The sequence below is a fragment of the Neolamprologus brichardi genome, chromosome 11 (assembly GCF_056152115.1).
Source record: "Neolamprologus brichardi isolate AB-2024 chromosome 11, ASM5615211v1, whole genome shotgun sequence".
NCBI classification, from domain to species: Eukaryota; Metazoa; Chordata; class Actinopteri; order Cichliformes; family Cichlidae; genus Neolamprologus; species Neolamprologus brichardi.
In genome coordinates, this window is record NC_142114.1 from 15,690,160 (window position 1) to 15,701,803 (window position 11,644).

Here is an 11,644-nt window from a genome sequence, read left to right on the forward strand (position 1 = left end):
TGGAATTAGTAGCTTCATAGTCTGCCTCACATAACTTGAGTGATAAAAACAGCAGGAAACTGTAATTTAGTCATTTGGATTATGTGTTGTGGGTGGGCTGGAGAGTCTTTTGTTCATGGGCACAGCTGCGTGAGAATGTTCTTGGAGGTGAAGAAGGATAAGAGACTTTATAATACTAACAGTCCTGTGTGCATGAGGGCATTTTTCTCAACTGAGCTCCCCTCCTAGGTTTCTTTTTTATTATTGTGAACTCTCAGATCTGCATCCAGTGTCTAAGTGCTCCAACTCCAGGAACCATGCAGAAAACAGACTGACCTGGTGTCTAGGCTTTAGTAAGCACCTCTGCACTGACACACCAGTGAAACAATGAGAGTGAGCAATTAAGTGGTTTAGATGAGGTAACTGACTGGTACAGATGACTGCTGCAGATGTCTAAAACAGAACATTTAAGAGTCAAATTAAAAAAAGGAGGGTTGTACTTTAATAGGGAACTAATTTAACTTTGAAATAATGCAGAAACAAACATAAGAAAAATGCTAAACCTTACTTAGAAAACATTTCAAACACATTTTAGTGTCATTTAAAAAAAGACATCATAGCATGCTTGCTTGCAGGCTGCAGCACGCAAGACAGAACAGATGTCTGATCCAGGCTTCTGATTGGGTTCAGTGCCACCCCCAAAGGCTGGGCAGGGCGTGGGATTTTCAACAATATTATGATGTTTTTGCAGTTCTGTATATCTCATTTCCACTGACACATGACTTACCCAAAACTCATTTTTACCAGAGAACCATTTACTGTTAGAGGCTGTCAAAGCAAAAAAAAAAAAAAAGAAAATTGTTGCCTTTAATTTTCTTAAACATCCATGACAGGCTGTGATTTATCAGCGGGGTTTGTTTATTTTTCCATAACCCTGACCTCCAAGAGGAATTTCATCTTTTTCGTACAGCTCCCGGCATTCACCAGCACCACCTTTAATACTCGTATTTGTTTGACTCAACAAAGCTGCAGCCAAAGCAGCAAAAGAAAAATACTCCTCCTGGGTAAACAACATATGTCCAATAGTCAGTATTAAAGTTTATTTGGACTGCAAAGGAGAACTGAAGGAGAATTAAACTGGCTGGAGAAGCTGTGTTACAGTCATTCTTTCATACACTGAGGCCATGATGACCCTGGACCTAATCTCTACAGATTACAGACATAACAAGGACAGCAAGGCTTTTCATATCTCTGTCATATAAAGTTAACCATCACATCACTGCATTACCTTGATACTGAATCCTGGTGTTATTTTATGAAGTGTCTATAACCATATTCCAACTTCTTTGATTTGATTAAATGCAATTCAATTTTACAGCACCAAATCTAAACAGCAGCTGCCTCAACACACTTTATATTGTAAGGTAGAGATCCTACAGTAATAGATTGAAAACGTCAACAATCAAATGCCTCCCTGTGAGCAAGTGCTTGGCGATAGTGGGAAGGGAAAACTTTTACAGGAAGAAATACCTGGCAGGATTCTGGCTCAGGGAGAGGCCATGATCATTTGGGGGTGAGGTGTGGGAGACGGGACAAGAATACACACTGTAACACAAAGTGTATGACAATGAAACACTCAGCAGCCTAGACCTACTGCATCTTAACTAAGGGAGGAGTCAGGGTCGCCTGATCCAGCCCGAACTATATGCTTTATTAAAAAGGAAAGTTTTAAGCCTAAGCTTAAAAGCAGAGAAGGTGTCTTTCTCCCAAATCTAGTGGGTGGTTCCACAGAAGAGGGACCCGAAAGCTGAAATCTCTTCCACTGAATCCTCTTGTAAATATGCCTCTAGTTGAGGAACTTTCTAAAAGTGGTTGACTAAAAAGCAAACTCACACATCTATTACAATAAAACAAAAGTTATGATGATCAGTTTATCTCATCACAGAGATACATATTTAGCATTGTGTGTCTAGACAGGTCTCCACAAAGTCTGACAAATAAGCCTGATGACTGTGTCGATGTCAATGACAGCTATGGAAACTCATTCTCATGAGGCAGGAAGTCGCCATAATCCAGAGCATAAACTCTGGATGGAATTTGTCATTTATCAGGCAATAAGCAACACAATCACTGAGCTAAGAATGATTCACCTATTATTAAAATAAGGGTTACTCAGGCTCTGCTGCTTTCTGAAAAAAAAAAAAAAATTAAAAATATTTATTTTCAGTCAGCCAGCTTTAATGGGAGTATTGGCATTTATGGTCTCACACTGTGGTATTTCAATGTAAACACAGTATATAGGTCAAGATAACATCAAGGCCAAGTAAACATCTGATACATGATGAGGACAAGCTTCTGATCCTTAAGAAAAACAGACTGTGTTGCATTAAGTTCTCGGTAGCCTTGAGAAATAGGACAGCATAAACATATTTTGTTTTAACACTTTCTAATTAACAAACTGTATTTTATACGTTATTTTACAAGACATATTTGTATTGTTATTCCAAGATTGCCTATGTTTTTGTTTGGTTTATTTTCGTTGAAAAGTTTTCTCTTTTCCTCTCCATGTTAAGTTTTTAAGCAGGAAAAACTGTTAAAGCTGAGCTTTTCCACATAAGGGTTCCATACATTCCCATTAAACAGCACCAGGAATTTGAACGCATCACCAATGAGTCATGTCAAAAAACTTCCTTCCCTCCCACCTTTTTTCCGCTCCCTTAAATCCCACAACAATTGTAAAAAGTGTTTGTCCTGTTGCGGGCTTTTGCTCCTCAGACAGACAGCGCAGCGGCTTCTGTTGGACCAATTAACGGGCCCGTCTGTGCGCTGCCCCGCGGAGCGTGTTTTCCTGGGCGGCCTCTGCGCACTCTGCCAGGACAGTCAGCTGCAGCTGCAGAACATAAAGCACGCATAGCACGGCACGGCACGGACACGATCAGGTCCAAAATGGGTCCGACTTGGGCGCTAATTTGTTCCACCGCTTTGCTCTTGGTTTTACTGAGCTCAGCATCCGAAGGTTGGTACACTACTTTTTTGTTGCTTCCAACTAGAAATCCACGCAGGGAATTCTTGTTTGCTTCATGGCCGATTGCCCAGCTCCATGTTTGATCGCTCATGCTGCAGTGGGAACGTCTATTTTGCAGTGATCTGGTGCCAGGTAGACTTTTATACAAAGCAGTCTGCTCTGAGCACTTTGATTCAAGTTCTTCATTTCAGACATGTCTCACGTGTATTTCTATAGATTACACACAGATGCACGTATAAAATAACATTTTATTTATTTGTTTGTTTATAAAACTTCCAAAACTTCTCTTATTTTGTCCCACTCTACCTTTTACAGCACTTTACAGTTTTTTCCGATGAAGGATCTGACTTCTTCAATACTTCCATCATTTTTCGCTCTCAGTAGTAATAAACAAAACAAACAAACAAACAAAAAAACATGCGTAGTTATGGTTATGTAACTTTGTCTCACTCTTTTTTCTCTCTCTCTGTCTCTCCTTTGTGTGCCGCCTGAAACATTATAGATGAGCGCTTTTTTGAGCAGCGCGAGGTCACCTTTGACATTCCCCAGCTGATGCCAGGTGTGTGCGCGCGCATTCACATATTAGCGCAGCATCTCCACAGCTACCAATTATAACGTCACATGCTCATACTTGTATTTGGCCAGCTCTCACTTCAAGAGGAATGTTAGGGCTTTGAGATGAAAGTCTTTTTTTAACCGGTTTGTTTTATGATTGCAGTGAAATGTCTTCTGTGGTTAGAAGGTTAGAAAATGTACTGATAGTCTTGTTTTTCTTCTCTCTTTAGTGACATTCTAAACCCCGAAAGAGCCCACCACTCTTGTTTTAAGGTTATTTGTAGCCAGGTTGAGTTAGTTGTGGCCCAGTTTGAGTACAGCACTAAAATATAATTAGAAAATATATAAAGCTGTGTCTTTCTGTCTGTTTTGGTGTTTTACTTCATTTAAAATAATGTATATAAAAATCTGGTATTATGTTTTGTATCTTTAGAGATGCAGAAAGAGGTGGACTTGAGAGATTACTTTGGTATGGGCACCGTTTATCTTCTTACCTCTAGTTATAATGTTTTGGCATAAATGCACTACATACCCCCCCCCCCCCCCCCCCCTTAATTTAATTAATATATTTTGTGTTTTTTTCTGTTTTCCCAGATTTACAGCGGCCAGTGCAGCCTCAACCAAGGCAGAGAGGTGAGCAGATATTCACAGTAGTGTGCAATACCATGGAATGTCTTTAAGTAGTCTTAAAAGCACACTCAAAGCTTTTCTTTGTATTTTGGCTGCCTTTGGTCCATTCTCTGTTAAGAGTTTCTTCCAATTCTTTAAGGACATACTGCACACCATGCTGAGATATGGCTCCAGTTTTCAGCTATAGCTCTTTGTGAATCAGCTTATTAATGTAAAAATACAATTTTATGCCTTTTGAACTTTGTAATCTTTCTCATTTTTTGTAGAGCCTGTTTATACTTGAATGATTCCCAGGTCAATGATTAGTGCCATAATTTAAAATAAAAAAAGACTGGATTGTAATTGAGCGAAAAAGGTAGCTATGGTCCTAAGAAAAACTTCAGAAGGTCTGCAATTTGTTTTTCAAGTGGCTCAAAACTTTTGCACAGTACTGTACTTACCTACTCATAAGTACCACCTGGGTCAGGGAATCTTTTTTGCCTTCTCTTGTTTGATTTTTAAAAAAAAAATGTTATTTGTTTTTCTTAGGTTTCAGACCAAGACCAAGAGGACGTATGCATCTACTTTACTTACATTTTTTTTAAAACTTGCTCCTTCTGTACTACGTTCTACTGCTAAAAGTGCCGACTGTGGTCTTTCCCCTGCAGGCCCACCAACTGTTGGTCCCCGTTCTCTTCCGACAACTTATAACGTTCAGTTTCCTCTCGGTCGGCCGACGTCAGAGAATCTCCAAGCCATCTGTGGCTATAGCGACCTTCGTCCTCGCTACCCATCATCCTACTTTCCTGACTCAGGCTACGGAGTTGACAAGTTGAGGGCCTCTGCTGTGAATAATGCAGAGGCCTGGCTGAGCACATGCTGCAAAGACAACCAGACGTGGGAGAGAGAAGTGACCCTGTGTTGCGCCACACAGGCTGTATGTTTTCACAACAGCTCTTATAGCTAATTCAGCAATACTTTTTTTATTTCTGCATAAATATAAAGTGATGTCATGTTGACCTGTGTTTGTTGCTCGAGTTCCCCTTCTCTTACTTTTGCTGATGATTCATTTTTTTCAGATTAGGGAAGTAGTGTTTTCTTACTTCCATGTAATAAAAAACACAATTTGTGCTGTTTAGGAACAATGCACTAATAATATACAGTAACATATACAGTTTTTTATTGCGCTCATATTCTTTTCATTTTTGAGTCTGTAAATGTAGAAAAAGCAGCATTTTTTTTTTTCAACCACTTTATGAATTGGACCTGAACATAGTTGGAGCATGAAACATTCTTCACATTGCAGAGGTGATGGTACTTGGGTTTTGTTTTTTTAAAAACAAAGTTGAAAACCTTGAGCGCTTTCAGTCGATAAGCCCGTTTAATCAACCCAGGCAGACATAACAGGCGGGCAGGCCTTGGCACGAGCATCAAAACTATGTTGAATTCCTCAGTGAGCGTTACCTTAGCAGCTTCTTGTTTGTTTTCTAATTTGTCTCTTGACAACATAACTTCAGGTGGTGAATTTACTCAATAAGTAGCAGACAAGGTGCAGACTTCATGGTATTATTGAAGAATTTCATTCACACTGTGCACCCTGACTGTCTGTGTTACTCTGTTTTGTGCTTACTCAAGTGGGAGCTGTCAGTTAAAAAGTACTGTGAGGAGGACCTTTCAATAAAGCATCCTTGGTATCACTGCTGTAAAATAAACGACAACAACAAAAGACTCAACTGCTTCAGCAATGATGCTCCAAACCCAAACTACGGGCCGACACAGGAGCTGCCAGTGGAACCTCTTCCCTCTACCGCTGAATTCACCTTTAACCCGAACACTTGCCAGAGGTGCGTAGAAAAGCAAAAAAAAAATGATTATCAATATTTTTGCTCACTGGGATTAAAGAGGATAATACATTTGTTCTCTGTCAGTCTCAATAAACAGTACCAAGGTTAAACCATAAATACTTTGCTGCCTCAGCCACTAAAGGCAGTACTTTAAAGGTACATTAAGTAATTTTTTAGATCATTTAATAGAAAGAAAATATTGTACTCATAAATGTATATTGATTTGTGTGTAATTACGCCTTTCAACAAATTAATAATTCTTATAACCTTAGAATGAATCCATTAAAAATGCATAGCAGCAGGCACCATTTTTAATACAGTAGCTGAGATGGTTATCGCTACATTGCATTTATGTTTATGTATTAATCTAACAATACACTTGCCAGCACATAATAGTACTAATGATTTTATTACTGTGGAAAGATGTTATTGTGCACTTGCTTATATTGATTTTGTTGGGCGTGCATCATCTGTCAAGTTCAAAAGTTTAATTGCAATGAAGAGAAGAGTCCTGTAGAGGAAGTAATGTCAGGGTTATCATTTAAGACAAAGAGAAAAAGTAGCTTCATATTGCAAAACACATTTCCGTTACGCTGAATGCATCCTGAGCCCGTAGGAGGCATGTCTGTGTCTGATCTTATGCCTCATGCATTGCAGGACACACAGCCCTGTTCCCTTAGCCCTCATAGAAGGGAAGCCCAAGGAACTATCTACTCCCCGAGCTGCTGACATCAGCTTTCCTCCTGGACGACCCACCGCAGATACCATTGAATCCATGTGTCACAACCAGAGGCTTCGCCCCGTCTACAGCATCAAGTGCCTCCCACGTTCAGGCTATGAAATGGTGGCTCTTCAGGCGAAGACCATTAATCTTATAGAGAAGGGATTCAAAAGTTGCTGCAAAAATAAGAAGACTAAACTCAACTGTGCTGACCAGAAGGTAAAGGAATAGCAGCTAAAAATACAAATTTTTGCTTAACTGAGTAGTTTCCATGTCGTGACACTTCATTCTTGCTCTTCATTTCAGTGGAGTGAGGAGCTGAACAAGTTCTGCTTGCGTGAGAACGGAGGACGAGTGAATTACCCCTGCTGTTTGAACCAAAGCGATAAATACAGCTGTTTCCAGCAGATGTCTCCAGACCCATATTATAATGTGACTTCTGCTCATGAGGAAGTGTCGCTGAACAAGATATGTGACACTCACAAAACCATCAAGAAGAAGTAAGACACTATTTATTGCATTTTTTTCTTTGATCTGATCTTCATATAATTTCTTTTTGTTTCTTTTGATGTTTTTTCCATTTTTTCTATTCATTTTTCTCTGTGAAATGTCAACACATTTGTTTAAGTATATAATCTGTGGGCAGTTTAACATGAGATGCATTGGCATCAATGTGACTGTTTTAGATTCCCTGTTGGGTTTCCTCTTAAGGACTTTGTGACACAATGCTGCCCCCTGCAGGAAGAAGAGAAGACCGCTTGCTCTGCGCGACTGGTAAGTCCCATTAAAAGCCATTAAAAGGGGAAGTTTGTCTGCAAAAATAAGACAAATTGCAAAAAAAATTGGCCTGGCAACATTTAAAATTTGAACAGAGAGTTCTGATTTCCCGCTGCTGTTCTGCCTTTGATCTCTCCATGACATCAGCTTGAAGAAATGGCACAGAAGCTGTGCACATCAAAGAGGGCTGTTCCCACTACTGTCCGCCGCTGCTGCAAATCGTCCTCACAAGAGACTCCACAGTGCATCTCCAAAATTATCATGAGTGCCATCACCAAAGCAACCAACTTCTCAAGCCAGAAGAAGAGGAAAAGGTGCCCTATCTCCTAAGCTTGTATGGCCTTTCGCTGCTGACCTCACTGTCGCTGGGCTGTTCAGGATATTGGTGAGATAGCAGCAGACGTGGCATTCGGTCACTGAACAGAAACGATTTATGCAACACTTAAATGTTTGTAAGACAAAATGAAATGTAAAATGTTGACCGAGTTTTCTAGCTTCAACTACTGCCGGCATTCTGAGACCAAATGAGCATTTCTACCATTTATACTACACATACTTAAACAAGCATACTGTTACATGCATAGTTGCTAAAACAGACTATTGTCTAGGACACTGTACCACTATTTTTAGAGGCTGCTCTTTGCATACTTGATTATTAATTTTTTAATTCTTTTGGAAATTCAAGATCTTTTTTTTTCTCTTTTATGTGGTTTCTAGTTAAGATCTTCTCTGAAAAAGTGATAATAAACACATTTTTAAAATCTTCCTTTCTGTGTGGTTTACTGTGTGACACCTTGGATACAAGTCCATGCTGCTTTAACCACAGCCTTTATTTAACCCACACTGTGAAAATTCCCTTGTAACAGCAGCACAAGGTAGAAGTTGAAAGGATAAATTAGGGATGTATTAGAAAACAATAAAAAATAGAAAAAAGACAAATGGTTTACAACAACAACAAAAAAAAACTGCCTGGCCTGAGGATGAAGCCTGCCCTGCCTTCTCCTTCTAAATGAAGGTGGAAAAAAACATTCTGTCCTGTGAATAGGGGTCTTGTTCCCTAGAATAGACCCCTCCCCTCGGGAACAATTATTTTTCACAGGACGGAGGTGGGTGCTCTGGTTTCATTTGCAGTTAATCTTTCCCTATAAAAGAGCAAATCACTATGCCAGCTGCCATCTGGACAGGTTGCCAGTCCATCACAGGGTTCATGCAGAAAGGCCCCAGCTGACCAAGAGGTTCTTAACCTCTTAAGCCCCAAGCCTACCTGATCTCCTGCTTTTTGCCCCCGTATCAGGGGGCGTTGGGGCTTAAGAGGATAAACTGCTTGAAAAAATTAAATACATAGACTGGATCATATGTTAGTGAAAAGATGCCACATTGTTTCATGAAAATTGTCAAACTTTAAACGGCTAATTTAAAGACTCCCCAGAAATACTGCAGGCCGTTTGCTGAAGTTTTGTCTCAGCAGCTCAAAATGGTGCTCAGTAGTTTGTATGGCTGATCCCAGGACTCCCTGCACCAACTGTAGGGTCTGACAGTTGGTCCAAGGATAGGTCAGACCCTGGAAGTGGTCTGACCTACCACAGGAGCTCAGTGACCCTGAGACAAAGTGCATACACAGAAGAGGAACAATTTAACACCTTTAAACTCCGTCAAAGGTATACTTCAGTTCCAGTGGGTAGGTTAGGTTCAGAGTGTACATAAGTTCAAACAGCATAGCAGCTGCTAAGGCATAGTTATCCAAGTCCTGCAAGACTCTCTGGCCTTCAAAGACTATCCGGATGTCCTCGGGGCTGCCACTGGCATCTCTTGACTTTATGATGTAGATTCCCATGGTTATTTCCTCAATACAGTGGCTAGTATTCGGCCCCTTGAACCTTTCCACATTTTGTCACATTACAGCCACAAACAGCCACAAACATGAATCAATTTTATTGTAATTCCACCTGAAAGACCAATACAAAGTGGTGTACATGTAAGAAGTGGAACGAAAATCATACATGATTCCAAACATTTTTTACAAATAAATAACTGAAAAGTGGGGTGTGCGTAATTATTCAGTCCCCTGAGTCAATACTTTGTAGAACCACCTTTTGCTGAAATTACAGCTGCCAGTCTTTTGGGGTATGTCTCTACCAGCTTTGCACATCTAGAGACTGAAATTCTTGCCCATTCTTCTTTGCAAAACAGCTCCAGCTCAGTCAGATTAGATGGACAGCAGTTTTCAGATCTTGCCACAGATTCTCGATTGGCTTTAGATCTGGACTTTGACTGGGCCATTCTAACACATGGATATGTTTTGTTTTAAACCATTCCATTGTTGTCCTGGCTTTATGTTTAGGGTCGTTGTCCTGCTGGAAGGTGAACCTCAGCCCCAGTCTCAAGTCTTTTGCAGACTCCAAGAGGTTTTCTTCCAAGATTGCCCTGTATTCGGCTCCATCCATCTTCCCATCAACTCTGACCAGCTTCCCTGTCCCTGCTGAAGAGAAGCACCCCCAGAGCATGATGCTGCCTCCACCATACTTGACAGTGGGGATGGTGTGTTCAGAGTGATGTGCAGTGTTAGTTTTCCGAGCTAAAACTCAGCGGAGATTTCAGCTGTGTGCCGGTGATTGGACATCAGCCGCTGATAAAGTGGGTTCACCTACAAAGTGCTCTGTAGGGAAACAAGCTCCAGCAGCTCTGCGCTCAGGAAACAAAGTATATTTACTTATCTTGTGCAGAATAATGCGCCGGCATTGAGTTATATCGAGCACCGGCTCCAGTTAAACTGTGACTATCACCAGGAAACGTGGGCGTGTTTCTTGAATTAGCAGAAGGTGTTAAACAGCTGACAGGTGAGCAGGGTGTATGCAGGTAACTCGAGGGCCCGTTGAGCTGATCGCTGGTGTCCTGAGGAAAATGTCAGCTCGTTATTTAACACAGAGACACAGCCAAAATCATCTAAGCCTTAGATGATTAAAAAGTTTTTTTTAAACCTAAGAACAAGAAATGGCAGATTCCCCAAAACTGCTGTAAAAAAACTATGTAATAATGTTTTTTTCCACTTTAAATCACTCAGTCTTTTAAAAATACTTCAGCCTGAACAGTATATATTAAATATTAATTACAGTTTGGGGATTTTAACCCTTTAAAGGCCAGTATGTTTACATATCTCCATTGATTTTTATTGAATCCCCCCAGCCAAACAAAAACAATTTCCATAAAAAACATTTCAAGATGCATTTGATCATTGTTTTTATTAGGCCCTGAGATGGGCCAATGATTAGCAGCGACATTCATTTTCATGCATTTCTATTTTTTCTGCAGTGTCAGATTTTTGTTTTACAAAAACCGATACTCCAGGTCCTAACAACAAAAAATGCCACCTTCCCAAAAACTATTATATAGTAATAATTTTTTTCCACTGACACAGTCTTTTAAAACTACTTCAGCCTGAATTATACGTTTAAAATATTAATTACAGATTTTGGATTATAACCCTTTATAGAAAAATTTTAAATTTAAAAGAAATTCTCTGGCAAATATGGGATATATTCATTTAGCACAGCCAAATAGCATGAAATGGTTTCCCAATGTTGTCCCGATTCATTGTTTCATTCATTTTTTGCAAAATTTGCAGACATTGAAGCAGCAAACCACCAGCTTTGGCATCCGCTCTTTATTTTAAGGATGAGGACAAAGGCATGTCCTCTCTGTCATCACACAAGCCAGATTCACCTGACCAGTCTGGTAATCCATCTAAAAGTGGTGGTCCACAGGATGCCGATAAAAGCAGCCTTCGAACAGGTACAGATGGCACCTCAAAGTCTATCAGTGTCACCACCTGACTTACATGAAAGTCAAGTAAATACAAAAAGGAAGCAGACTGAATCAGGGCATCTTTGGAAACATCACTCCAAATCGCAGTCCTCCACCTGCAGAGCTACAGCGAACAAACAGAACAAGAGGAGGCAGGAAAAGGCAAGCAGAGGTCATAAACCGGTGGAAATTAAACCTATTAGCTCCCCAAGAGGTTTTGACTTGTACCACGGGGCGGAGCTGTTTTATTTTAACAACAAGAGTCAGTCGAAGCCAGCCGACAACTTCTTTTTTGAGTAGTGTATATATTCAATTGCGGGCGCCTTTCTGTCG

At 40.2% G+C, this 11,644-nt stretch overlaps 1 protein-coding gene across 2 annotated transcripts; it reads left to right on the forward strand.

The window, feature by feature from the left end:
- The first annotated feature begins 2,744 nt into the window (after window positions 1-2,744).
- On the forward strand, window positions 2,745-8,275 carry LOC102786117 (extracellular matrix protein 1-like). 2 transcript variants are annotated; one of them, XM_035913948.2, is made up of 11 exons: window positions 2,745-2,995; window positions 3,507-3,563; window positions 3,993-4,028; window positions 4,154-4,192; window positions 4,718-4,741; window positions 4,837-5,105; window positions 5,804-6,012; window positions 6,670-6,952; window positions 7,040-7,233; window positions 7,420-7,507; window positions 7,658-8,275. In XM_035913948.2, the coding sequence occupies exons 1-11, from the start codon at window positions 2,926-2,928 to the stop codon at window positions 7,838-7,840; spliced, it is 1,452 nt and encodes a 483-aa protein (XP_035769841.2). In that variant the 5' UTR covers window positions 2,745-2,925; the 3' UTR covers window positions 7,841-8,275. The 2 variants fall into 2 exon arrangements, with proteins under 2 accessions (XP_035769841.2, XP_006804989.2); XM_006804926.2 differs by lacking the exon at window positions 4,718-4,741 and having other exon boundaries at window positions 2,829-2,995.
- The last annotated feature ends 3,369 nt before the right edge of the window (window positions 8,276-11,644 follow it).

Bases quoted from the DNA above. Each gene is read 5' to 3' on its own strand.
- LOC102786117 (XM_035913948.2), top strand. From the start codon at position 2,926: ATGGGTCCGACTTGGGCGCTAATTTGTTCCACCGCTTTGCTCTTGGTT. The intron at 2,996-3,506 runs GTTGGTACACTA...GAAACATTATAG, and splicing joins ACTGAGCTCAGCATCCGAAG to ATGAGCGCTTTTTTGAGCAG. The intron at 4,193-4,717 runs GTGAGCAGATAT...TGTTTTTCTTAG, and splicing joins GCCTCAACCAAGGCAGAGAG to GTTTCAGACCAAGACCAAGA.